Source organism: Puntigrus tetrazona, chromosome 16 (genome assembly GCF_018831695.1).
Source record: "Puntigrus tetrazona isolate hp1 chromosome 16, ASM1883169v1, whole genome shotgun sequence".
NCBI lineage: Eukaryota > Metazoa > Chordata > Actinopteri > Cypriniformes > Cyprinidae > Puntigrus > Puntigrus tetrazona.
The window spans coordinates 25,728,407-25,753,406 of NC_056714.1; the positions used below are offsets into that span (position 1 = coordinate 25,728,407).

Here is a 25,000-nt window from a genome sequence, read left to right on the forward strand (position 1 = left end):
TTGTTTACACACTCTGTTAGAAAGCTGTGCTAGCACTCGTTAAAATACATGCCAGAGGCGTTTGTGTTTTATCATTCGTGACTGAGGTAATATTTTTGGCCGCATGAACGAGATGTAACCGCATTCTGTCTTTCAGGATGTATTTTCTCACCCGTGTGGATCGGGAAGATTCCTGTGGGCTGAATCGCATGGCTGAAGGTCGTCATATATTTTTGAGAAGACAACACACGCAAACTCGAATCAGGAACGTGAAGACACACGGCGACCAATCAGACGACGCGATGTTGAGGCGTCCGCGGTTACCATGGCGATGCTCAACCGAAAGCTCCGAGATGAGCTCGAGTTTCTTTTTTTCCGCTGACCTTGAATCAGTTACAAACAGCGACAAATAATAAATTAATATTTAACATTTGACATTTATAATATTTAATCAAAATCAAGGCATTTCTAAACAATAAAAAAGACGCATGGCGGAAAAAAAAAAAAAAACATTTTACCTTTAAATGCATTATTAAGCAGCCCAAAGTGATTAAAACGACGACTAATGTCAAATGTTGGACTGAATGCACTTTTTGAGCAGGCTATTAAACGTGGGGATATTAACATGTCTGACCGTCAAAATAAAAATATTCAGATGAGAGAAAAAAAATGTTGCACGAAAAAACCTTCGCTGGATTCAAGAAGTCAAAAGTTCACAATAAGATCATCTTTTTTTATCTCGTAGCGGATACACGTCAGGTGTGCTTAAATAAACTGACATGGGCAACCTTTCCATGATCCTTCATGCCTGCAAAGCCTTTTTGAAGCTCGAGTGAACTTCTAAAACAGTAAGAGCCACTTTGGGCTACTTTTGCTTATGTAAGATAAAATAAGATAAATGAAAACCCAAAAATAACTATTACGCAATAACTAATAACAAGCACTTCGTTTCTTCCACATTTTATGTTACAGCCTTTTTGCAAAATGGATGAAAGGAATTATTTTCGCTTGTTTTTCTACTGCAAACAACTTTTAACCATTAAAACCCTTACAGAACGGGACATAGGCCTATTTCAGGATTTAGTGGTTTTAACATCGAACCAGTAGAAACCCATGGGGTCCATTAGTAAAAGCAGTAGACGTCCCGCTCCCTTTATAACCAGTAAAACCATTACGAAATGCGTGATGGTGACTATTGTTTTGTTGTTGTTGTTTTCAGCAGGGATCACAATGTGCACCGAGGTTTGCATTTTGTTTGCATTCCAACAAATTCAGATATTAAACAAACTTCAGATGCAATAGCAGTTTTGCATATTAGTTCATACTAGTTGCACATTAGTTCATTCGATGAACTGAGCTCAATATGTCTCTTCTCAGGAAACACCTGTAGGAATGATAACACAGCGAGATCGACCAAGTCACATTCAATTTTAGAAGAGTTTGTGGTGAAAAAAGGCAGGTTTGATATTATTGGTTTTAATCATTTCACTTGAAAACAACTAGCCGTTTTAAACAAATATGGCCTGCGTGAAGTAAGAATCTGGACACTTAAAAAAAAAAGAATACAAAAACGTTTACTGATCACACACAGGATATTGCATTAAATAAGGAAATAATGCAATTAAATAATGAAAATACAATATTGTGAAATGATAATAAAATACGATAAAGCAAAAAATACAACAGTCGGTTTTGTTGTCTGATACAATTATGACTTTCACGTTCAAATGCATTAATGTTAATTAAAAGATAAATAAATAAATAAAACTATGCTGCTTGGTTTTATTATTTAATGCAGTGCTGATGAAGACCTTTGTGCGTTTCGTATTCAGATTCTTACTGATTATGCATTGGATGTTGCACTGAAAAATAATATATAATAATAAATTTTTAATTTAAATAATCGGTTTATCATCTATAATACGGTGAATGTGGGGCATTAAAGCTGTCCATTAGCTGTTTAGATAACAAAGATAATGATTTTATTACCGTTTTATTTGATGTTTTACTTTTTCAGTGCAAAGTCATGGTACCAAAAGACATTTGTGTATTAGTGAAATCTGTTCTGGGCATGGCCAGTTGTAAACTTTATCGTCCCAGCGTCCGGTCTCATTGGCTTCCAGCTATATTTAGCTGCGCAGAAGCCCTTGTTTCGCTGCCAGATATTGCAAACGTGAGTTCATTTAACGTATCGAGCACAGGTGCTAACATTTTTACCGCACGCTGTGATTCCCGTTATTTCCCACTTTACACTTTGTACACTTCTCCTTATATATATATATATATATATATATATATATATATATATATATATATATATATATATATATATATATATATATATAAATAATTGTTTTTTCCCTCTTATATACTCTTTTATATATTTCTTAAAAAGTTGTTTCCCATTCCTTTTAATTTTTATTAAAATAAAAAAATGTATTATTATTTGTATTATTTTTAAATCTCTTATTTATAACGCCTGCACTTTTTCTTCTTTCTTTTTCTTCTTTCTTAAGTTTTTAGACGCCGGACGGTTGTAAAAAGCATTTCACTGCATGTCGTGCCACGCATGTGACATATAAAATTTGAATTTGAATTTGAAAACGATAAACCACCCTGACCTTTCTGATCGGCCTTCCTGCCAATCTGCACGCTCTTTAAACTGTGCGACAAACCCAGTCTGCTCTTCAGCCTGACGACTTCGGACCTGGTCTTCCTTTTTTTTTTTTTTTTCTACCATTATTAAAACGTAAAAAAACCAAGTCAGTAAATAAACAAAATGACATTGAATGATGATGAGAATAATCTGAGATTTTATTTGAAATTTTGCTTCTCTGTGCATGAACAATGATTCAGATTCATTTAGGATCGTGCGATTCATATTTCATCTTAAATGTGCATCTGTTTGGATAGAGACTAAAGAAGTCTTACAGAATCAGAATGTGGTGTATTTTATCTTTCTGCCAACTTACGCTGGTACAAAAACCTGTATATACATGTTTAGACACTTGAGTGTTTGTATGGGTTTCTGGAAAACATGCTCTTGCATTTTAGCGAGAACCGGCCACTCGGCGGCATTCGTGCATCCTGTAGGCACACATGTAAAATATACCTGCAAAAAACAAAAAAAAAAACACGTGTTCCATGAGAACGACAAAACATGCTGGAGATCAAACAACAAAAATTCACCGGTACTGACCTGCAAAAAAGGTCATGAGCAAAGCAACCCAGCCCAGAATGTAAGACCACGAGAAACGCCAGTCCCCGAAACGCTTCCCGAGGAAGTTGACCGTCACCCCGGTGTAGATGGCCATGGCGAGCAGAACAAAGAGCGCTGCAGGAGACATAAAAAGAAGCTTAGGTGACTTCTTGTGTTCATGCTTTTATAAGCATCTGGATGGAAAGGACTTACTGGAGATGAAAAACATGATCCCTGCAGCGAAGGAACGGCTGAATCGCTCAAAGGCAGAAAAGTGAGCGAAGGACAGGATGCCTGCGATGATTCCCGCAAAACACGACATCGCTGAGAGGATCATGAAAGCCCGGGTCGCATTCCAGTAAGCTGAAATAACATTTATTTTATATACATACACATATATATATATATATATATATATATATATATATATATATATATATATATATATATATATATATACATATACATAAATATATATAATTACACACACACACACACACATTATATAAAAAAATTATTTAAAATGATAAAAAAATATATATATATATATATAGTCAAAACTTTTTGCTTAAAAATGGCAAGTAACATATGGAGTTAAACATAAAGGTTTGCGGGTGTTAGGGGAACGTATTGAACACAGTCAGCGACGTAAACGTTGTCTTGCACTCACCAATGCTGTCAGTCTGCGTGTAGCATTTGCCAGACATGCAGTATCTCCACAGGCCCTGGTGAGCAAAGCTGCCGGACAGTCTGTACTGCATCCAGTAGTCCGTCGCCGTGGAGACCACCAGCAGGATGTTGCCCACGATGGCACAGAATAAGCCCCCTCCCATAAAGCTGTACATCCTGAGGAGCTAAACGCACTATACAGACACAACACACACACACACACACACACACACACAGATGCTCATCATGTACAACAGATACAGGTCAAGAACATACCCTTCACTCTTAAAAGAGCCACGTTCGGCTGCCTAAACAATCTTTCAATGAATCATTCTTAAAATAACTTTTTTTTATAAAGAAGAATTTTTTTTTCCACTTTTGTGAAATGGAAAGCTTCAGTGGATGTTAAAGGTGCTTAAGCATAAAAATAAGTTTCGAGATAATTTAGTTTTTGCCTCACAAAACTGACTTTCTTGCAATTGTGTAACGCAAATGTGCAATTCTGACTTTTCTTCTCGCAAACTGTGTAATACAAACTGGCAATTTAGATTTTTTATACACAAATGATCAGAACCGTGCATTTGCGGGTTACAAAGCACAATTCTGATGGGGAAAAAAAAAAGACTAATATGTTCTCAACATATAAGATATAAACTCGCAATTCTGAGTCACAACTGCAAGATTTTATAGCATTTCTGACCTTATATCTTAGATATGCGACTTTGTACCTTGCGGTTTTGAATGTTTGTTAACATTTTTATTCAGTGGTGGAAATGCACTTCTGTGTTCTGTGTCGCAGCATCCATTTTTGTTTTGGTCTGCGTGAATCCTCGCATTGCCAACTTAATGAACAGGCGGAAAAATCTCTATGACCGGAGAAAAATAAACACTGATAAATTTTGAGATGAAAGCTGGAAGACTGACTGCCAGGTAAATGCTTTCCAGAAAACATAATTAGAATACTCTTTCATACTTTTCTAAACCTTGACAGTGTAATTTAGTCAATGGGACAGTCACAAGCCTCACGGTTTTCATCCAAAATATCTTAAATTGTGTTACGATGCATGTTTAATTTCTCACAAAACCGGTCGTGCATGCTTTTGCAATTTCCTGTGTTTTTACAGTCCACACGAGCAAAACAGGAACGCTTAGTCATATAGCGGAAAATGACATCATTGCTTCACAGAAAGCACCAAACACCATTTACCATGTAATTATAAATAAAATGCTTAACCCGCAACGCCACAAAACTACAGAGCTGGACAACAAACTCATGCAAAACAGCACAGGAGAGACAATGAGATGATGAGGATATATGATCATTGCCATTAGGATATCTACGTAAGAGCCTGGATGTGGATGTTTCAGACTGCACAAGCTTCATTTCATATTGCTGGTGCGATTCGTAATGTGATAAAAGTATGTTGCATTGTCAATACTGCCGCAGCGGGCATTGTATAGCATGAACAGTTGGGCTGAATATGTTATATAAAATGTTAAAAGAAAATAATAAGATATATAGTACATTGTGATATGACTATTGAAAATTTCCTGCCGATTAAATGTGTGTGAACCCCCGTTCTAAACGTCTGCAGGCCTTGTTGAGTGTTTGCATTTCTACATAATGCTCTACATGAAGTTAATGCATGATTGCACGGTATTGCCTGGGACATGTACAAATACATTATTTTTTAAATGAGTTTAAATATCATGTTTAAAAAAAAGTGGATTTGTGTGCGAAATAAAATGAACTAGAAGTAGAATAATGATGAATAAATGAAAAAACAAATAAAATTAAATGCCGTTTTTTATATATATATATATGTGTGTGTGTGTGTGTGTGTGTAAATATAAATATAAAAATGTAATCAGTAATAAAAGTTTGAATTAGAATTTGCATTTAATTCTAAAGAAATTCTAAGAATTTTTTTAACTTCTCAGAACAAACTTTTTAATGATTAAAAATGCATTTAAAGATGATTCACTAAATGTGAAACTTTCAGTAAAAAAATAAAAATTTTAAAAAGATTGCATATTTAAATATTTCAGTTTATATGTCTGATAATAATATACATTCATTTGTAATGAGAGATTTTGAATTATAAAAAAAAGGGTTTTTACTAAAAGTGATACTTTTGCTCAGCAGCATACACCACGACTTCTAAAAAATAATTAAGATGATTAAATCCTTTCATCTCCCATCGAGTTTCAAGAGTTTACATAGGTCAGTCTGAAGGGCCTTCTCACTAGAAACTGCAACGAACGATCGCATTTATCCTGAAAACCGTCACAAGCGTGAATTAGTCGGTGGGATCCTTACCTGAGGTCTTCAGGATAAATGAACCCGCTTAAGTATTGACCTTCCCAGAGGGAAAGAGAGAGAAAGTGGGACCCCGCAGCGAGCGAGCGCAACGTCAAAAAGGACCCGCCAGGCCAAACTCCAAAAGGTTATCCCCTCTGGCTTTTCTGTCGATGGAGGCAAAATCCTTTAAAACGGGCCACGCCGGACAAACGCACTTGAGCCCGATGCTGCGGGAGGCACGTGACCGCCGCAGGCCGGGCCGGGTCCGCGCTCGGGGCTTTTGGAGGGGGAAGGCTCTTTCTGTTGTTGTATTGGCCGTTCTGGAACTGTGATGTGCAGAGGCTTGCAGTACTGCGGCGGTCAATGCAACATGCTGAAGCGCACACTTTCATTCAGCCCCTGCGTGCGGCGACACATTATGAGCGGACACACGATGTCCGTGACTCTCTTTTGACCGCGATGGACAACATATTAGTAAAAGTAAAAGTTTTGTGCATGAGAAAACACTAACGTGGCTATTAAGGTTTTAGCATGAAATCTTCTCAGAAAAGGTATTTTGAAGATACAAGAAAATACCACTTTAGACGGTCTAGTACAAAATTTCCCGTTTAATTCGATGCATTTTTGCAAATGAAAATTCATATTAGTTCGGTCTGATCATTCAAAAATTGTAAAATCAAGCTCAGGCGGAAAAGAGAAAGAAACTAAGCTGTTGCTCTTTTATACTTAATGTATTTAAAATGTCTAAGAGGGTTTTTTTACTAATGGAAATAAAGTTCACAGTGTTCATATAATGCTATGAAATGTCAATAAATCATTTTTATTTTTTTGATCATTTGATAAGAAATGCGTTCATACTGAGATCTTTTTGGAAGTTTGAGACATTGTTGAGATTCCAAAACCTTTCGTGAGATTACTATTTTTTGGGGAAATGTAAAAAAAAATAAATAAATAAAATAAAAAAAAAAAAAATATATATATATATATATATATATATATATATATATATTTGAGCAAAAATTCTGCAAAAGCAGTAAAATCGTGAAATATTATTACAATTTCAAATAACTGTTTTTTATTTGAATATATTGCAAAACGTAATTTATTCCTTTAATGCAAAGCGGAATTTTCAGCGTCATTACTACTTTTCCTGCATTTCTGATCATTACGAATGTTAAATCTGAATAAAAGCGTTCAAAATCACTACTTATTTTAAAAGAAGCTACAGAAACGGTCATTTTCATACAGCGCTGGCAATTTAAAACACACTTGTAAAAATGAACGGTGCAGGAGCAGCTGTGGTGCTCACGTGAGTGGCACTGGTTCGAGTCCGGGCTGCAACGTGTCGAACAAATGTCCTGGACACCTTTAAAGGCTTTCGGAGTCAGACGGTGGTGGCCATTCTCGCACACGAGTTCTCAGACGGCAAAGGAGAAGACCGCTCGGGCTGCAAAACACAGAGGAACAGTCAGCAAACACAAAAGAGTAGCCACCTCTCGATGATGGCGAGCTGATGAGCACCTGCTGAAGTCTGTACGCCGGCGGTGGTTTCAGTCTGGCTCTCAGCAGGCGGTGAGGGTTCAGAGCAGACTGAGAGATGACGGCCTGAGGAGACGAGAAACACACTTCAGCGACCGTGAAGATCGTGCTCGCGGTAACGCAAAAACAGCCCCCCCTTTACCTTCTCTGTTGCTCTCGATACAGGATACCTGGGGATTCGATCTGCTGAGGAAAAGAGTCATTGAACAGTTCAGAAGGAGACACTTATCTGTGACCGCCAGGGTTATTGCTGGGTAATGGCAAACAAAAATAAATAAATCATTGCTTGGATTAAAACAAACATTTTTCTTATACGTAAAAAAGGAAAACGTAATATTGAAAAGCGTAGGATAACTAGGATAAACTGGGATAACTAAAACTAGTTTAGCCAAAAACAAATAAAAAAATAAAAAACTAATTATAAAAAATTAAAATATAAAATAATATATATAAAATAATATATATATATATATATATATATATATATATATATATATATATATATAAAATAACCCTAATATAATTTATTATTTCAATAAAGCAGCAAATTCCTATTATTTTGCAACCAGAAAAAATACTATACTCATGAATTATAATTTATTAATTCATTTTAATATTTTTACAACTACATACTATACTGTTATACTGTATTTTACGTTTTTTTTTTATTATTATTAATACATTTACTGAACCCCGTTGGTTTTTTTTTTCCATTATATTTCTACAATTAATATGCATATGGCTCATAAGCACATTGCATAAAAGGTCCTAAATATCACGTTGGCGTTTATTAAATAATCCTGAAATTCAATGTTTATTATATTCAATGTCTTATTATGTATTGACCGGCTGTGGATTCATACGCTCGGGTATGAACCGATCAGCATTTACATTCATGCATTTAGATGATTTTATTTCTAACGTGACCTAAAGGCATATTTCACCCCAAAAAAAACAAACCGTTTCATTCGTTGAACATAAAGGAAGATATTTTGAAGAATGTTGACGATTGAACGGTTGCTGGTAACCAATGGCCATCATTTTTCTTTTGTGTGTTTGGAACATGAGGGTGAATGTGAATTTTTAGCGTACGTAGGCCCCGTGCTCTACGGCTTTCGAGTCACTCACCACGTCTGCCGCAGTAGATGAAGGCCAGCACAATGAGGATGAGGAGGAGAGCGCAGGGGATTCCAGCAGCGATACCAGCGATAGCAGCTCCACTGAGTCCAGCAGCTGAACAACACAACCAGCTTTACCACACTTGAGCCTTGGGCGAACATTTTTGTCCTTTTCGGTTGCTCACTCCGCCTGCTGCATGCATTTTGGCACAGGTGTGCATTTTTTACTGGAATTTCACTAAAATACACACCATGTACCAAAAATATTTCCTCTCAGGACCTTTTGGACAACAATGTCCCAGCTAGTGGACAGCGCATTTGTAGTATGCATTTGTTCCTGAAGGCCATTCATAAATTTGTGCACCCCTGCTCCCTCCGTTTTATCCTTAAAAATTAAAAAGGCGATTGTCTCAAGGGCATGTTTATATGGAAACGAGCAACGAGGCTTACATGCACAAACAACACAGATTTAGGTTTTCTTTTTTTCAATAAAAACCACTTTAAAAAGCTGCATCTGCATCCATTTTTTTTGGGACTAAAGATCACCTGGTCCGATCCGATGCTGCTCGGACTGTTCTCCTGCGGTTCTTCCGGCTTTAGGGACGATTCTGAAGTAGTACGTGGATTCTGGGTTGAGTCCTGAGAGCGTGCTGGATCTGGCCGAGGCAGGCTCTGATTGGACGGTGAGGAAGTCTGAAGCGATGCCGAGTTTGGGTTGAGATGGGCTTGAGATCTCCGGTCCTTTCATCTGGATATCAAAGCCTTAAAAATACAACGACGCTTTTATTATGCGCTGCTATGCAAACTATTTGCAGTTTATTAAAGGAACACTCCGTTTTTTTGAAAATCGGCTCATTCTCTAACTCCCCCGGTAATAAGTTAAGCCTGTCTGCAGTAGCACTTTTAGCATAGCTTAGCATAGCAACTTTTCATTTTCCGTTGGGCTTGGTGCACGATGCAACTACAGAAGAGTCACGTTTTAATTAGGAGAAACATCGAAAACCTGTGGTCATTTTTAAACGAGACGCTTCTGGTCTAATCTGATTCAGTGATCCATGCTAAAAGCTATGCTAAAAGTGCTATCGCTAGACCCGGAGAACGGCCGAATGGATTCAAAAACAGTAAAGTTGGGGAGTTGGAGGATGAGCCTCTCTGGAGTCTTCCTTTAAGCTTGAAAGGATTATTTCATATACCTGATTATTATTATTAGCATATACCTGTAATAACAGAAGTGAGAGGAACGACCCATGATAGGGTCACTTCTGTTCGGTTGATACTCAGGGAAACACTCGAATTGGAGATTTGAGGACCTCAATAAAAAAATTAATAACATTTTAATTGCATATTTTGAGAATTGCATACATTACTGTGTTTGCATAGAATAGAATAAACAGAAATCAAACGCATGCATTATAACTTACAAAACCATTTTATTGTTAAAGTCTCTCCGGCTGCTTTTAAAAATTCTTAATTTAAGAATACGGTAAAAAAATTAAATACCGTGAACTATTATTGCAATTTAAAATAAGCATCTTCTACGTGAACACAGGCGATCCTGGACCACAAAACAGGTCACAAAGGTCAGTTTTCTGAAGCTGAAGAAATAGTCTACTGTTAGAATAAATCAATATATTGGCCGAGATGAAGCTATTTGAAAATCTGGAAAAAAAATGAAATAAAAATCACCTTCTTAGCAGTTCTTAGCAATGAATATTACTGATCAACAATGAAGTTTTAATATATATACAGTAGTACATTTATAAAATATCTAAATATGCTAATGATCTTTGGCATAAACAAATAAAAACCCATACATCGGCTGTTTTACTGCAAATATACCTAAGCAACTTAAGTTTTGTAATCCAGGGTCACATATAAAAAAAATGTAATTTATAATCAAAGCTGAATTTTCAGCATCATTACTCCAGTCTTCAGCGTCACATGATCCTTCAGAAATCATGCTAATATGCTGATTTACACAGATTTTTTTTCGGATTATTACCAATGTTAAAAACAGACGCACTGCCTAATACTTTTATATTATGACTTTTAAATCAATGCATCCCTACTACAAAAAAAAAAAAAAAAAAAAAAAAAAAAAGTATTAATCTCACAACTTCTGCTTGACCCCAAACTTTTAAGTAGTAGTGCAATACAGTTTGTTTTGTTAGCATTTTATAACTTTTTCAGTTGTTCAAAACCCCATTATTGGTAATGATAACATAGGATGGCTGTATTCTGTACCCAGCAGCGTCGTGTCCACCGTTTTATTCCCGAGAGGGTTGATGGCAGCGCAGGTGTACGTGTCGAGGTCTGCAGTGACATTAAAACCATAAATTATCAGCCGAGTTGTGTTTGTACTGATCTGATATTTGGGCCCAGTTTGCAAGCGGTGTCCGTTCTTGATCCATTGCACAAGGGCTTGAGGTGTCGCTTCAGCAGAGCATCGAATCACAACCATCGTCTGTTCATCTTGACTCACGCTGGTTAAAATTACTGGGAGAAAATCCACAGGACCACCTGCAACATAACGCAGTGAGATAAATGGGCCGCTCCAACGCCTTACTGTCCTTAAATATACTTAACAACATGTAGAAGGCAATCCCATAATGCATAGCAACAAGATTAGGTAGTGGATTCATATAAATAATAAATCGATACATAAAAAAGTTAAGATACAGTCAATGTATGAGACAGATTTCTACAACTAAATAATACTCATCACATGAAATATTAATCATAATTAATTAAATGTATGCTTTGTTTCTAAATATATTAAGAATGCAGTATACAGTTTATTTATTTTATCAGTCCAACATTTTTGAACAGTGAGATATAAAAAAAAAAAATATATATATATATATATATATATATATATATATATATATATATATTCTCTTCTACTTACCAAGCCTGCATTCATTTCATCCAAAATACAGCAAAAATACTACAATTTTAAAAGACCTTTATATTTAAAATAAATGTTTTTTTATTTAATCTGAATATGGTTTAAAATGTAATTAAATCCTTAAAAAAATATTCAGATTTGCTGCTCAAGAAACATTTATTATTAAAAAAAATGTTTTATTAGAAATGTAAAATTATCATCACTTTTCATCAATTTAAAGCTAAATAAAAGCATTAGTATATTTAATTAATACTTTAAATGTTACAAAAGTGTTTCAATTCAGAATGAAATAAACGTGGATCTTTCTGTTCATCAAAGAACACTAAAAAAACTTTACTGAGCAATTTTAAATATCGATAATAATAACAATACGTTTTTTTAAACAGCAAATTAAAATGATTTCTGAAAAAAATCCCATGATTCTTCAGACGGCAGTAACGATGCTGAAAATTCAGTTTGATCGCAGATATAAAATACTCTTGAAAATATATTCAGACAGCAAGCGCTTATTTTAAATAGTAAAAATATTACACATAAATGCTCTCTTGGAGAGCCGGAGATAATTCTTTAAAAAAAATCATACTGCTCAAAAACTTAATTTCCCCACAATTCCACATGGAAATTTATTTGTAACTTAAGCGTTAATATTTGAAATCAGTAAGAAGCGTGACTTACGAGGAATGACGCTGCACTGCGTCCGAATCAGAGGATGCTCGGCTTCGCAGATGATTTCTCGTCCGTTTAAGCTCTGAATGTCATTTACGGTCACGCTGTAATTCCCGTACCCACTGGCGTTCACGCTCAGGCCTGGAAAGGACACGCGTGCCTCCGGAGCGCCGCCTGGCCACAGACAGAGGAACTGCAGCGCTGCAGCGTCTCCGTTCACGGCCCGCACCGAACACAGCGGCTCACCTCCGGGAGGCTCTGACGAGAGAAATAAAAGCCCATGTGCTCAATGCTTCTCCAAACACCAAGAGGATATCTACATGATGCACGACATCCTTATTTTGGTTGACTTTTGCGCCTACCGTAGACAATTACAGAGATGTTCCTCTGAAGCGTCACCTCAGTTCTGGTGTTGATCATCACGCAGGTATAAATGCCGCTTTGACTCGTCTTAACGTCGCTGAGAACGACTGTTCCCGTTGAAGACGGTGCGACGGACTCGCCGTTGAAAAACCACGTGGCGGAGGGGGGAGGTTCACCCTCGGCCTGACAGGAGAGAGACAGAGACTCTCCCGAAACAAAGAGCGCTTTTGTGGGACTGACCTTGAGAACCGGCCTATCGGGTCCATCTGAGGGCGAACGAAGAAAGGAAAACGCGGTGTCGGAAATGAAACGGGCTACTGTTGGGAAAGACTCTTAAAGGGATAGTTTGGGCACACATGAAAATCATGGCTCGTCCGAGATGTATGTAGCCGAGATTGCTTCTTCGACAAATTTAGATAAACGCAGCATCGCTTACGCGGCAAGGGATCCTCTTTGGTGGATGGGTGCCGTCAGAATGGAGAGCTGATAAGAACATCATAATAACCCACACCACTCCAGTCCATCAGTTAATGTCTCGTTAAGCCGAAAGCTACGTGTTTGTAAGAACCAAAGCCATCATTAAGACATTTCTTCCAGTGAAAAAGTCCATCTCCTAACATCAAATGTGTTTTTTTTTACCTGTTTTGGCTTGTTAACGTTGCTCGAGTCTTTTTCACTGGAGGAAGCGATATTATGGACTAAAAACCACCTCAAACTCACGCTTTTGAAGACGCTGGTTCGCGGCGCGGACGTTTTTAACCTGACGGCACCCATTCACTGCAGAGCACCGACTTTGGAGCAAGCGACGGAACGCCTTCCATTTACATCAAGAGCTACATTTTCACCAAATTTTCATTCCTGCCTGCGCCACATCTCCGTTTACTCACACAGCACTGTGATGTTCCTGCCCTGCGTCTCGGAGCTGAACGGGTTGCTTAGTGACGCGGCGTAGCGGCCCGTGTCGTTCCTGCCGAGCTGGTTTACCGTGAGGTTCTTCCCGCCGATGGAATAACGAGATCCATTTCGTAACTGGAGACCATTAAAGAACCACCGCACCTCTTTGGCCTCCCCTTGCAGTGTGCTGTAATACAAGGTAAACCTCGCTTCACCCTCAACGGCGTCTCCTGGATCGCTGCGCAGGGACACATTCGTGATCACGTCTATCGAGAAAGAGAGGCGTGGAAGGGAATGAAACACATTTACTGACACTGCTTAAAACAATGACACTCATCAAATGCTTGTACACGCATGAGACGGGGAACAATAACGAAAGAGTACACATAAACGTCAAAAGTGCATTCAAATAATTGAGTGAATGAACAATAAGAAACATAATAAATGTTTAACATCATTAGTCATGTACATGTCAGTGTTTAAGTAGTATCTGTTACAGTTTAAATAAAAAGTGTTAAATATTTGTTTAACAAATATAAAAAAAAAAAAATATATATATATATATATATATATATATATATATATATATATATATATATATATATATATATATATATATATATATATATATATATATATATATATATATATATATATATATATATATATATATATATATACATATATATATATATATATATATATATATATATAAAATTTATAAAATATTTTAGTAAAAATGTTGTTTTGTTTTTTGGTATATATATATATATATATATATATACAATTAAAAACAAAACAACATTTTTACTAAAATATTTTATAAATTTTATATATATATATATATATATATATATATATATATATATATATATATATATATATATATATATATATATATATATATATATATATATATATATATATATATATATATATATATATATATATATAAAATATTTTAGTTAAAATTTTGTTCTGTTTTCTTGGTATTTCTGCGTACATTTTCATTTCAGTTTTATTTTTATGTTTTTCAAGTACATCAAGTTCAACTAAAATAAAACATGTTGCCTTGGCAACTGATTGAAACAAAAAGCATATTTCAGTTAAATTAAAAATTGTTATTTATTTCACTTTTTTTTAATGGTTTTCAATGGCACATTTTAGTAATTCCTTTCTCACACACATGAATCGGTGATTGTTAAATATAGCGTTCGTGAATGATTCATTAATTAAAGTCATTATATATTATAATTACCAGCTGGTAAATGGATGAGAAAGGTTTTTTTCACAACTCACACACACACAAAAAAGTTAATAAATATAAACGAAACGACGAGATTTGGTCAATTGGCCAAACCTTGAACAGTTATAAATCAAAACAGATTATATTAAAAGACGATCTTAATAATCTATCATATACCTGTTTATAATGTATCCTCCATATACTCACCATAAACAAAGAGGTTAAATGTAGCGCTGACCTTTTCCTCCCCAATATGATTCATTTCTACGGTGTATGTACCGTTATAACCGAGCGGCACGTTCATGAAGGTGAGCGATCCGTTCAGTTCTGGTTTAAAAACGCCTGATGCGACACCCGAAAGAGAGCCGTTACCCACGGTCCACCTGGCCACCAGAAGGCTTCCCTTAAACCACATGACCTCGGGCTGAGGGACGCCGGCGTGAGACACACCGAGGGTCACATTCTGGCCCACCAGAGCTTCCACCGACACAGGAGCCTTGGGTAAGATGCTCAGATAACACACGCTGCCTAAGAAGAGGGAGGAAAGAGCGATAACCCATCACGACGTGATTTTAGGACGCTTGCGAGCGTGCAGAAGAGCAGCTGCGATTTTCTGGCTTGGCTCACTTCCGTGTACAGATTAACCAGAGCAGGATTTCAATCCAAAATATTGCATGCAATTACTTTATGCAAATATGATTTTTAGGTTACAACCAAGTGTTGAAATGGTATCCCCAAACAAAACACAAATATTAAGATATTATTATATAAATTAAGATAAAAGTTCACAAACTTGATGACACTTTACAATAAGGTTTCGTTTGTTATTAGTTGACTAATATATATATATATATATATATATATATATATATATATATATATATATATATATATATATATATATAATATATATAATATATATATATATATATATATATAATATAAATAATATATATAATATATAAATAATATATAAATAATAATAAGTAATATATATAATACATATATAAATAATAAATATAATATAAATAATATATAAATAATAATATTATCATTAATAATAATAATAATAATAATATCTGAATAATAATAATATAATATAAATAAATAATATATATAAATAATATATATATATATAATATAAATAATATATAAATAATATAATAATATTAATAATAATAATATATATATATAATAATATATAAAAATATATATATATATATATATATATATATATATATATATATATATATATATATATATATATATATATATATATATATATATTTTTTTTTTTCTCGGCATTTCTGCATAGTCTGACCCCGATGGCATTCTATCAGCCTATAGTAGTGTTATTTTTTTACTCAGTGTGAGTTATATTAAAGTCCATAACGAATACGTCAATGTTAAACAGTACACACATTTGGTTTCACTCACCTGTAACGAAGAGCAAAAGAACATAAACCAAACCAAACGGCGTCTGCATTTCGCCAGACCCAAACTTAAACCTGCAGGTTTGTCCGAGGTTTAATTTTGATGACGGGAGTCATGCTCCTAAAACGGACAGGTGAGAAATCAACCGCGCAGGTGAGCTTCACCTGGACAAAACATCCCATCAGTCACTTCAGACCCATCGATCAATAACAGGTACGACCGTCTGTCCTCTTCCAGTGCGATCGCAAACACATGCTGAATGTGATTTCTCGTAGTTTTAAGAAGTTTTGAGCTGCACGAAAACCGCGAGCAGGCAGGAGTGGGCGGGGCTTAGCGTGCTGCTCTTAAAGGGCTAGCCGGTTAATTGCAGATTATGCCATTATTTACTTGTTCCAAACCTGCATGAAACCAGCTTTCACGGCAATTGCATGATTGCACAATGACTCAGACGCCGTTGTTTTGCTGTACAAAGCACGAAACATGCAGGCTGCAGGGTTGAGGAAATAGTTACAGTAGGCTATTTCCGATTAACTATCCCTATGAATAAAAAAAAATGTCAGGCAACTATCCGAGAAATCGCTAGACTAGAGCAGGTGTTCTTAACACGACGTACAATGGCTAACAATTCAAGTAAACAGCTAAAAACAAGACATTTCTTATTTTATTTCACCCCTTCAGCCAACGTCTTGAAGCATCTGAACGCACGTGAGGGCCCTGAGGGGCTAAAAGGGTTATTTCCAGACCTCTAAATGTTAGGCAAGTTCTTAAAATCTCAATGGAAGGTCTTTTCGCAAAGATTAAAAACAAAATGCAGCACAAAATCAGTAACCCCCCCAAAAAACTAATAATTTGTTCAGCGTTAGCGCATGTTAATGCATTCATGTTAACAAATGAGATTTATTGTAAAGTTTTAGCTATAAATGCAATAAATAATCAACTGACAAGTGCATAATACGTTTGCTTTTTAAGATAGAAACCACACCGCATGTTTAAAACATTTGAATAAAAAAAGATAGCCTAATGTTAAAAGTGTGACTGATTTCTACACCTATGAAAGCCAGGTATTTAATTATATATATATATATATATATATATATATATATATATATATATATATATATATATATATATATATAATTTACCTGACTTTCATAGGTCTATATAATATATATATTTAATTATATATATATATATATATATATTTAAATATATATATATATAATTTATACTATATATATATCTATATATATATATATAAATATATATATATATATATATATATATATATATATATATATAATATATATATATATATATATATATAGTCTATATATAAATATATATATATATATATATATATATATATATATATAAATTATATATAATATATATATATATATATATATATATATAAATATATATAATTTATATATATTTATATATCTATATATATATATATATCTATATATATATATATCTATATATATATATATATATATATATATATATATATATATATATATATATATATATATATATATAATATGTTTATATGCGAGTATAAAGCTTTCTCCTCTTTCGGCGCTGACATAAAAACTGCACTGAAAGAGAAGCGACCCACAGTGACGTCTTCATTCAGCAGAGCCCACATGGTTCCCAGCACTGCCTTTGTTTATCAGTAAGCCGGACGGGTGGCACATGACAACACTCCGGACATCTGCGTTTCCAAAATCATGTCCCCACACATAACAGGTTAGACGAGCTCCGGTCCTGACATCTTGAAATGGACGTCTCTGAAAAAGCTCCCCCCGAAATACGAATGAGGCCACACGAAACGTGCATGCGCATATGAAAAAGACAACTTTTTATTGCCGTCAAATGATACTGTACAATCAGGACTCGTTCAGAGGCGCTTGAGGTAACGTGATTCGTTATGCTGAGAGACACTGTCCTTAAAAAAACAACAACAAAATTTAAACAGCATAACTATACTACAGCGATAACAGCTTTTTAATTACACAGTAAATGACAGGAATCACAGAAAAAGGTCCGATCGGTTCTGATTTTGAGCAATGAAACCGGCTTAAAATGGCTTATTAGTGCATTCAGAATGTTCCCTACGATATTGATGTGCTTTGCCTAGAAATGCACTGAAAAAACTGGTGAGGGACGGATGGCTGCTGACGGAGCAGCGTCTCTCAGCATCCACGTGAACGTAAGAGTCACACACGGAGGAGCAGGTACTACAGGATCTACACGGGTCTGGTCTGGATTCGTGACGGGGCCGAACCGGACTTTACTGGCCTCAAAGTTTGCTCCGTCACCAGCGATGAGAGACCTAAAGACGAAAACAAGACGTCAGTTACAGAAAAAAATCATCCTGCTTATATGCGAAAAAGGCATAATGTTACATAATTTATACAAATTCAAAAATACCAATAAAACCAACACAAAAAAAGTATACGATCAGTCAAATATTAATGAACTTTTCGCTCTCCAACATAAGAATGGATATTTTTCCTAAGTACGTGTATTAGCTTTAACTCACTTAAATGCAGAGAAATGTAAAAGATTGTTACATTTTATGAAAAATGTGTCATTTAAAATCAGGATTAGGCATAAAATAATGAATGCATGTGAAAATGGGTTGAGAACTGAACAAACAGTTGACAAATCACGTCTTTGTGAATATACGATAACACAAGACTTTTTCAGCTTATAAATGAGAATACGATTTTAGCATTTGCTTATTGCTTATTGGATGCAAAAATATTCGTGACCCAGGACAAAAAAACAAAAAAAAAACAGCACAGACATATTTGTAGCAATAGCCAACACTGTATGGGTCAAAATGATCGATTTCTCTTTTATGGCAAAAAACATTAGGATGTTAAGTACAGATCATGTTCCATGAAGTTATTTACATTATATATATTTTTTAATAGTAGTATGCATTGCTAAGGACTTAATTTTCTCAGTATTTTTTTTTTTTGCACGCTCATATTCCAGATTTTCAACTAGTTGATTCACAGCCAGATATTGTCCTATCCTCACAAACCATGCATCAATGGAAATGGAAAGCTTTAATCCAATTAGGGGCAACTGTTTGCATGTTAAACGCAATATCTTTTTCTGGGTCTTATGTTTTGTTTCATGTCATTTATTTGTGCAAATAATGTTTGAGAAATTTGAGCGTATTTAACGATCAGACCTTCGGCGTGAGCCTGCACCGCTCCTGCATCTGCTTCCTCTATATTCTTCCAGCCTCTTTCAGTTTCCCCACCAGATCATCGACCGTCTCCACTTTGACTCCAGCTTGTCTCTGAGCCGGTTCATTGACGTTCAGCACCTCCAGCCGTGAGCTCACATCCACTCCCAGATCTGCAGGCTTCACATTCGCGATCTTCTTTTTCTTCGCTTTCTACAGGGGCACAAAAACACTCGTTATTCGGCTTTTTTTATGTTTCTTCATGAAAAGCAGTTGTACTTATAAGTGTTATAAGCACAAAATCTTAACAATGCTTTGAATAAATACTACCGGTTATTACAAAAAGATCTTCTTTTTTTTTTTTTCACCAAAATCACGTGACACTGAAGACTGAAGTAATGATGCTGAAAATTCAGCTTTGCATCACAGTAATAAATTATATTCAACAATTTATTCACAAAGAAAACCATTTTAATTTTAAATAATATTAAGTAATAATATTATACAATATGATTTTACTGTGTTTTTAATCAAAAAGATGAGCAGAAAAAACTTATTTAGAAAAAAATTAAGGAAAAAAATAATAATCATATTTATTACATTATTATACACACACACACACACACATATATATATATATATATATATATATATATATATATATATATATATATATATATATATATATATATATATATATATATTTTTTTAATCAAAATATTTATATATATATATATATATATATATATATATATATAAATATACACATATATATATATATATATATATATATATATATATATTTATAATATATATATATATATATATATATATATATATATATATATATATATATATATATATATATATATTTTTTTTTTTTTTTTTTTTTTACTTGTAGTATATTATGAATCATATATGAATCAGGCAGACATTTTTATCCAAAGCCACTAGTGCAGAACATGTACTGTAATCACTACTGATGTGCAGCATGCCATTACCGTACCATGATGTTGGGCAGCGTGGCGTATCTGGGAGTGTTGAGACGGAGGTCAGCGGTCACCACGGCTGGCAATTTGATCTTAATGGTCTCCAAACCCCCATCGATTTCTCTCACCACCTTCAGCTTGTCTGCTTCTACGCTCACCTCAGAAGCAAAGGTTCCCTTAAAAAAACAATAATAATAAAAATCCACTAATAGCGTCATTTGGGAGTCAGCTCAGATGAGAAGCAAAGTGATCAAATTTATAGTAACGACGATGCTTTTCTTCTCAAGCATCGCTACGTATGCTGATGAGAAGAAGATGTCTGACCTGGGGCCAGTCCAACAGCGCTGCCGTCATCTGTCCGGTTTGATTGCAGTCGTCATCTATGGCCTAGACAAGAAACGTTACCATGCCGTCACAAAACCCATTAACATTCAGCAGTGAACTGGGGCGTAATAAACGATCAGCGACCTGTTTCCCCAGAACGATCAGATCGGCTTGCTCTTTCTTAGCGAGAGCAGCCAAGATCTTGGAGACCTGCAGGGGGCCGAGCGTCTCGTAGTCTTTTCCGGACACTTCCACGTGTATGCCACGGTCCGCACCCATGGCCAGAGCCGTCCGGATCGTCTCCTGCAACGCAGAGGTTACCGCGAGGATGCCAGTTAATGGCAAACTGCAACTTAGTAACGTTTCCTCACTTGGCGAATGGACACGAAGACATAAAACTCGTTTACTGCTCAACATAAAACCGCCATTTTAGTTGCTTTTATATTACATAACGATAGTCAAGTCGGAGACTTCTTAGTTTATAAAATTATTTATAATTAAAATAATTTTTTAAATATCTTCAACAAAAAAAAAAGCATCTTCTGCTCATCAGGGCTATATTTATTTTAACGAGAAATGTGGTAAAAACGGCAATATTGTGAAATATTATTACGACTTAAAATAACCGCTTTCTGTAAAAATATGTGGTAAAATGTAATTTATTTCTTTGATCGAAGCTGAATTTTCAGCCTCATCGCTCCAATCATTTTAATATACTGCTCTAGAAACATTTCTGATTATTATCAACGTTTCTGTGGAAACTGAAGTAACGTAAAGATGTTTATTACTAATTAAATATTTCGTATTTTTCATAGACGTGCATTTGACACGTATCTTCTTCATTGACTTTTGCTTATCTGGCATCTTTTCGGTCACGGCCGACAATTACAGTTAACCAAAAAAAAGTTAGCATCCTTCGCTTTCAAGAGCAAACGTCGGCAAACCTGAGCATTTCTTACCTGAACCTGCTGAGGCCCGCAGCTGACGGCCACGACCTCCTTGACGAGCTTCTTCTCCTTGAGTTTGACGGCCTCCTCCACCGCGATCTCGCAGAAAGGGTTCATCGAATGCTTGACGCCGTCCGTCACCACCCCTGTGTGGTCAGGCTTGACCCGGATCTGAGGCGGACGGACGCACAGAGAAACGTTCTTAGGTGCGTGTCATCTTCAGCTGTTTTGCGAGGACTGGAGGAGGTCCAAAACCGTTCACAACCTCTCTTATTTAAGTAAGAGCCAACGTGTTTCACCTCAGATGACCTGCGTACATATTATGCCAAGGGTAGCATGGAAGACCGCGACCACAAATGCCATTTCTTAACCATAACACGGACGGATCGGTCTGTAACCCTGATATTAGCCGAACACATGCTCCCGGATCAATATCGCTATATAAGAGTCGAATCGTAACTGAACCTGATGTTTCATCACCTTAAAAATCACAAGCACATATCCGGCTCATTAGGAACGTGTTATAAACCGCTCTCATAATAAGATATTTGACACGGTATCGATGGCCAGCCTGATCAATACGACCTGGCAATCAATAAATTACGACATGGTAACTCGTCCGATATCGGATTACTTAATACTGGCCAAAACAGAAGCGCACGAGACCAAAGGTTAAAGGGCAAAGCGGCAAAAAGAAGAATTCTGAACACGTTCATTCGTTGTTGGACGACAAATGCAGTGCAATTAAATCTTAATAAATATCAAATGCTCTAAAACGGAAACGGACACTATCTTATAATTCATGTTTTACAAGTATTTTATTTTTATTGTTAGAGGAGTGTTTTTACATCAGTTTATTGATTAATTGAACTAAAAGGCAGCTTGATCAAATAATAACAAATAAAGCTGAAGATCTTTTATTTGCATTTGCATTTTTATATACAGATATATATATACACATATATATATATATATATATATATATATATATATATATATATAATCTGTATAATATTTATATTTATATAATATTTATATATATAATTTATATACATATATATTAAAAAAAAAAAATATATATATATATATATATATATATATATATATATATTTTTTTTTTTTTTTTTAATGATATTTAATATGAAAAGCCAACTCAACACCAACATTTCGTATTGCTTTTGCTGCTTGTCATCATTTAATACATCTTACAAATTATAAATTGCATAATAAATATAGATCTGAACATGCAACCACAACCATGCATGTATCTGAAACTGCTTAACTTTATATGCAATTGCATAAATAGACAATAGAAGGAATATTGGAATTGTAAACAATGTGAAAATAACATTATATTACTATTTACCGCCATGTCGTATTAAGGGATGACATTTGTGGCATTTAATTTTTTAGCATTAATTTTAGCATTAAGAAGAAGAAGAGAAGATGTGCATTATGTAGAGCAACCCACATTCGTATGCATTTTATAAAACTACAGCTGGACAGGTGAAGCAGAAGAAAAAAAACGTATTATTATTAAGACTGCATGGTCATAACTGCGCCTAGTTTGTTACGAATTCTTCATTAAAAGTACAATAATAACAACACTGACCTTCAACAAACAACCCAGTTTACTCGTCTAACCTCATTCAACAGAACAGCTGGCCTACAGCCAGCACTTCACCGTCTAAAACAGGGCAACTCCGCGCTTATTCTTAATTAAAGGGTTTGTACGCGTTGGTCGAAAGATCATCTGTTGCGTACCTTGACAGCATAGTCAATGACCCGTTTAACTCCGACCAGAACTCTGCCGCTCATCTTGACTCTTCCTCTGTCCGACTCTGAAGGATCACCGCGGGCACGAGCGAACTCCAGCCGGAGCGCTATTGACGCGACACCATTCGGGGCGGGCTTTACAGAACGCCCATTCCGCGAGCCAATAGAATCGCTCAGATCAATCGAAAGCGCAGAACTGGCCAATCGGTTGCCGCGCGTGCTCTCGCGCTCCGGCGCTCCGGCAAAAACGGACTTAAAAAAGTCGTTCCCACGTAAGTAGGTTAAAGGTCGCGTTGCTGTCGTGGCTGTGGCGGCAAATCTAGACCTCGCTACAATTAAATAAAATCAATAACGACATTTACGAGACTTCGAATCAACCGAATATAATCTCAAAATGATTAATTTCTCGAAACGGCACGTTAAGGACACCTGCTGGTCACAATGAAAAACTTCACTCAAAAGTAACCACTTATTTTTGTGCGTAAAATATGAAGTCCTGTGTATTAATAAAGCTTACAAAAGTGTGGATTTCTTAAATGCGTGGCAAAAATCTGTCAATTTTAGGAAGACAATTACAAATACAAATTTATCAGATTTTAATCGTATTTTAACGTGACTTCACAGACCTTTTTTTTTAGAACGTAATATTTATTTAATATTTAATATGTATTATTGTTAATGTTTTAAAAACAACGTTGTACGTTTCCACACTCCAGTTCAGTTGGCGGCAGTAAAGCAGCGCATTAAACCAGGGATGAAGAAGAAGCCGTCACGTGACTGAAGTGTTTGTTCACGTGATCAGCTGTGAGAGAGTCAGATGGAGCTCAACTCTCAAACACACTGCAGACAGAGCCAGGTAATGAATGCATTACACGTTCAGCAGCTCGAGGTTAGGGAGGTGCAAACTCAAAGAAATCCGTCACGCAGTCAGGACATTTCATGCATTTTGTGAATGCACAGATTGGAATAAATATGTGAATATATTTACAATGATGTTTGATTGTGGAAGCATTGTGCATCTCCTGCATTTGAAGACTTGATAAGTCCATCTGTTGAAAAGTTTAAACTATTGCACTTTTATGTGTCACAGGAAAAAGAAGTTTGCCCGCAGCCACCAATATCAAGAAAAAAAAAAGTTGCAAGGTATGACTGTCATTAAGTCTTGTTCATCACATGATTTTTTTTTTTCTGAGTGCATGCTTTATTTGTTATGGTTTCCTCTATCCGTGCTATTTTACTGTATTCCCATCCAAAGATATATGGATTATATTTGTGTGGTTGATATGAAATTGAACACCGTTTCCATGTTATAATTGATTTAAAACTTATTTTAAACACTTTTTTGCTAGTTTTTTTATACTATAAATTATGTCGTGTTCATTAAAGTGCTTTTAGATTACTTATCTTTGGTGTTATTTCTAAACATTAACCCAAAATCT

At 35.3% G+C, this 25,000-nt stretch overlaps 5 protein-coding genes across 13 annotated transcripts in view; 1 reads left to right on the forward strand and 4 right to left on the reverse strand.

Moving 5' to 3' along the window:
* nek10 (NIMA-related kinase 10) overlaps positions 1 to 259 on the reverse strand; it is a 15,755-nt gene extending 15,496 nt beyond the window's left edge. For both annotated transcript variants that reach the window (XM_043262091.1, XM_043262090.1), the window contains exon 1: positions 152 to 259. The gene's annotated coding sequence lies outside the window, so the exon portion shown is untranslated. The remainder of the gene's footprint in view (positions 1 to 151) is intronic.
* A 2,527-nt stretch (positions 260 to 2,786) lies between these two features.
* On the reverse strand, positions 2,787 to 5,176 carry lim2.5 (lens intrinsic membrane protein 2.5). The gene is made up of 4 exons (XM_043261514.1): positions 3,849 to 5,176; positions 3,392 to 3,541; positions 3,179 to 3,313; positions 2,787 to 3,091 (listed from the first exon to the last, which is right to left on the reverse strand). The coding sequence occupies exons 1-4, from the start codon at positions 4,021 to 4,023 to the stop codon at positions 3,030 to 3,032; spliced, it is 522 nt and encodes a 173-aa protein (XP_043117449.1). The 5' UTR covers positions 4,024 to 5,176; the 3' UTR covers positions 2,787 to 3,029.
* A 1,940-nt stretch (positions 5,177 to 7,116) lies between these two features.
* On the reverse strand, positions 7,117 to 16,638 carry vsig10l (V-set and immunoglobulin domain containing 10 like). Of its 2 annotated transcripts, none has more exons than XM_043260290.1 (12): positions 16,321 to 16,638; positions 15,091 to 15,411; positions 13,631 to 13,903; positions 12,743 to 13,009; positions 12,390 to 12,638; positions 11,051 to 11,326; positions 10,024 to 10,116; positions 9,353 to 9,568; positions 8,817 to 8,921; positions 7,831 to 7,871; positions 7,671 to 7,754; positions 7,117 to 7,596 (listed from the first exon to the last, which is right to left on the reverse strand). In XM_043260290.1, the coding sequence occupies exons 1-12, from the start codon at positions 16,367 to 16,369 to the stop codon at positions 7,534 to 7,536; spliced, it is 2,037 nt and encodes a 678-aa protein (XP_043116225.1). In that variant the 5' UTR covers positions 16,370 to 16,638; the 3' UTR covers positions 7,117 to 7,533. The 2 variants fall into 2 exon arrangements, with proteins under 2 accessions (XP_043116225.1, XP_043116224.1); XM_043260289.1 differs by having other exon boundaries at positions 7,118 to 7,596; positions 7,831 to 7,874.
* A 1,520-nt stretch (positions 16,639 to 18,158) lies between these two features.
* On the reverse strand, positions 18,159 to 23,694 carry etfb (electron transfer flavoprotein subunit beta). The gene is made up of 7 exons (XM_043261884.1): positions 23,550 to 23,694; positions 21,798 to 21,956; positions 20,983 to 21,141; positions 20,839 to 20,901; positions 20,532 to 20,690; positions 19,529 to 19,738; positions 18,159 to 18,655 (listed from the first exon to the last, which is right to left on the reverse strand). The coding sequence occupies exons 1-6, from the start codon at positions 23,601 to 23,603 to the stop codon at positions 19,568 to 19,570; spliced, it is 765 nt and encodes a 254-aa protein (XP_043117819.1). The 5' UTR covers positions 23,604 to 23,694; the 3' UTR covers positions 18,159 to 18,655; positions 19,529 to 19,567.
* A 164-nt stretch (positions 23,695 to 23,858) lies between these two features.
* The window catches only part of LOC122360719 (upstream stimulatory factor 2), a 21,738-nt gene continuing 20,596 nt past the window's right edge, over positions 23,859 to 25,000 (forward strand). For 5 of the 7 annotated variants that reach the window (XM_043261545.1, XM_043261543.1, XM_043261542.1 and 2 more), the window contains exons 1-3: positions 23,859 to 24,022; positions 24,278 to 24,417; positions 24,652 to 24,704. The gene's annotated coding sequence lies outside the window, so the exon portion shown is untranslated. The remainder of the gene's footprint in view (positions 24,023 to 24,277; positions 24,418 to 24,651; positions 24,705 to 25,000) is intronic. The other 2 variants (XM_043261547.1, XM_043261546.1) reach the window with 2 other exon arrangements.

Coding starts and splice junctions, on each gene's coding strand:
- lim2.5 (XM_043261514.1), bottom strand. CDS start 4,023: ATGTACAGCTTTATGGGAGGGGGCTTATTCTGTGCCATCGTGGGCAAC. Junction 3,542..3,848: donor CACGCAGACTGACAGCATTG/GTGAGTGCAAGA, acceptor ATGTTATTTCAG/CTTACTGGAATGCGACCCGG. Junction 3,314..3,391: donor GATCATGTTTTTCATCTCCA/GTAAGTCCTTTC, acceptor TGTCTCCTGCAG/CGCTCTTTGTTCTGCTCGCC.
- vsig10l (XM_043260289.1), bottom strand. CDS start 16,369: ATGCAGACGCCGTTTGGTTTGGTTTATGTTCTTTTGCTCTTCGTTACA. Junction 15,412..16,320: donor TCTTTTGCTCTTCGTTACAG/GTGAGTGAAACC, acceptor CCCTCTTCTTAG/GCAGCGTGTGTTATCTGAGC. Junction 7,755..7,830: donor TATCGAGAGCAACAGAGAAG/GTAAAGGGGGGG, acceptor TCGTCTCCTCAG/GCCGTCATCTCTCAGTCTGC.
- etfb (XM_043261884.1), bottom strand. CDS start 23,603: ATGAGCGGCAGAGTTCTGGTCGGAGTTAAACGGGTCATTGACTATGCT. Junction 20,691..20,838: donor CGCTGTTGGACTGGCCCCAG/GTCAGACATCTT, acceptor TGTTTTTTTAAG/GGAACCTTTGCTTCTGAGGT. Junction 19,739..20,531: donor CCACGCTGCCCAACATCATG/GTACGGTAATGG, acceptor GTGCCCCTGTAG/AAAGCGAAGAAAAAGAAGAT.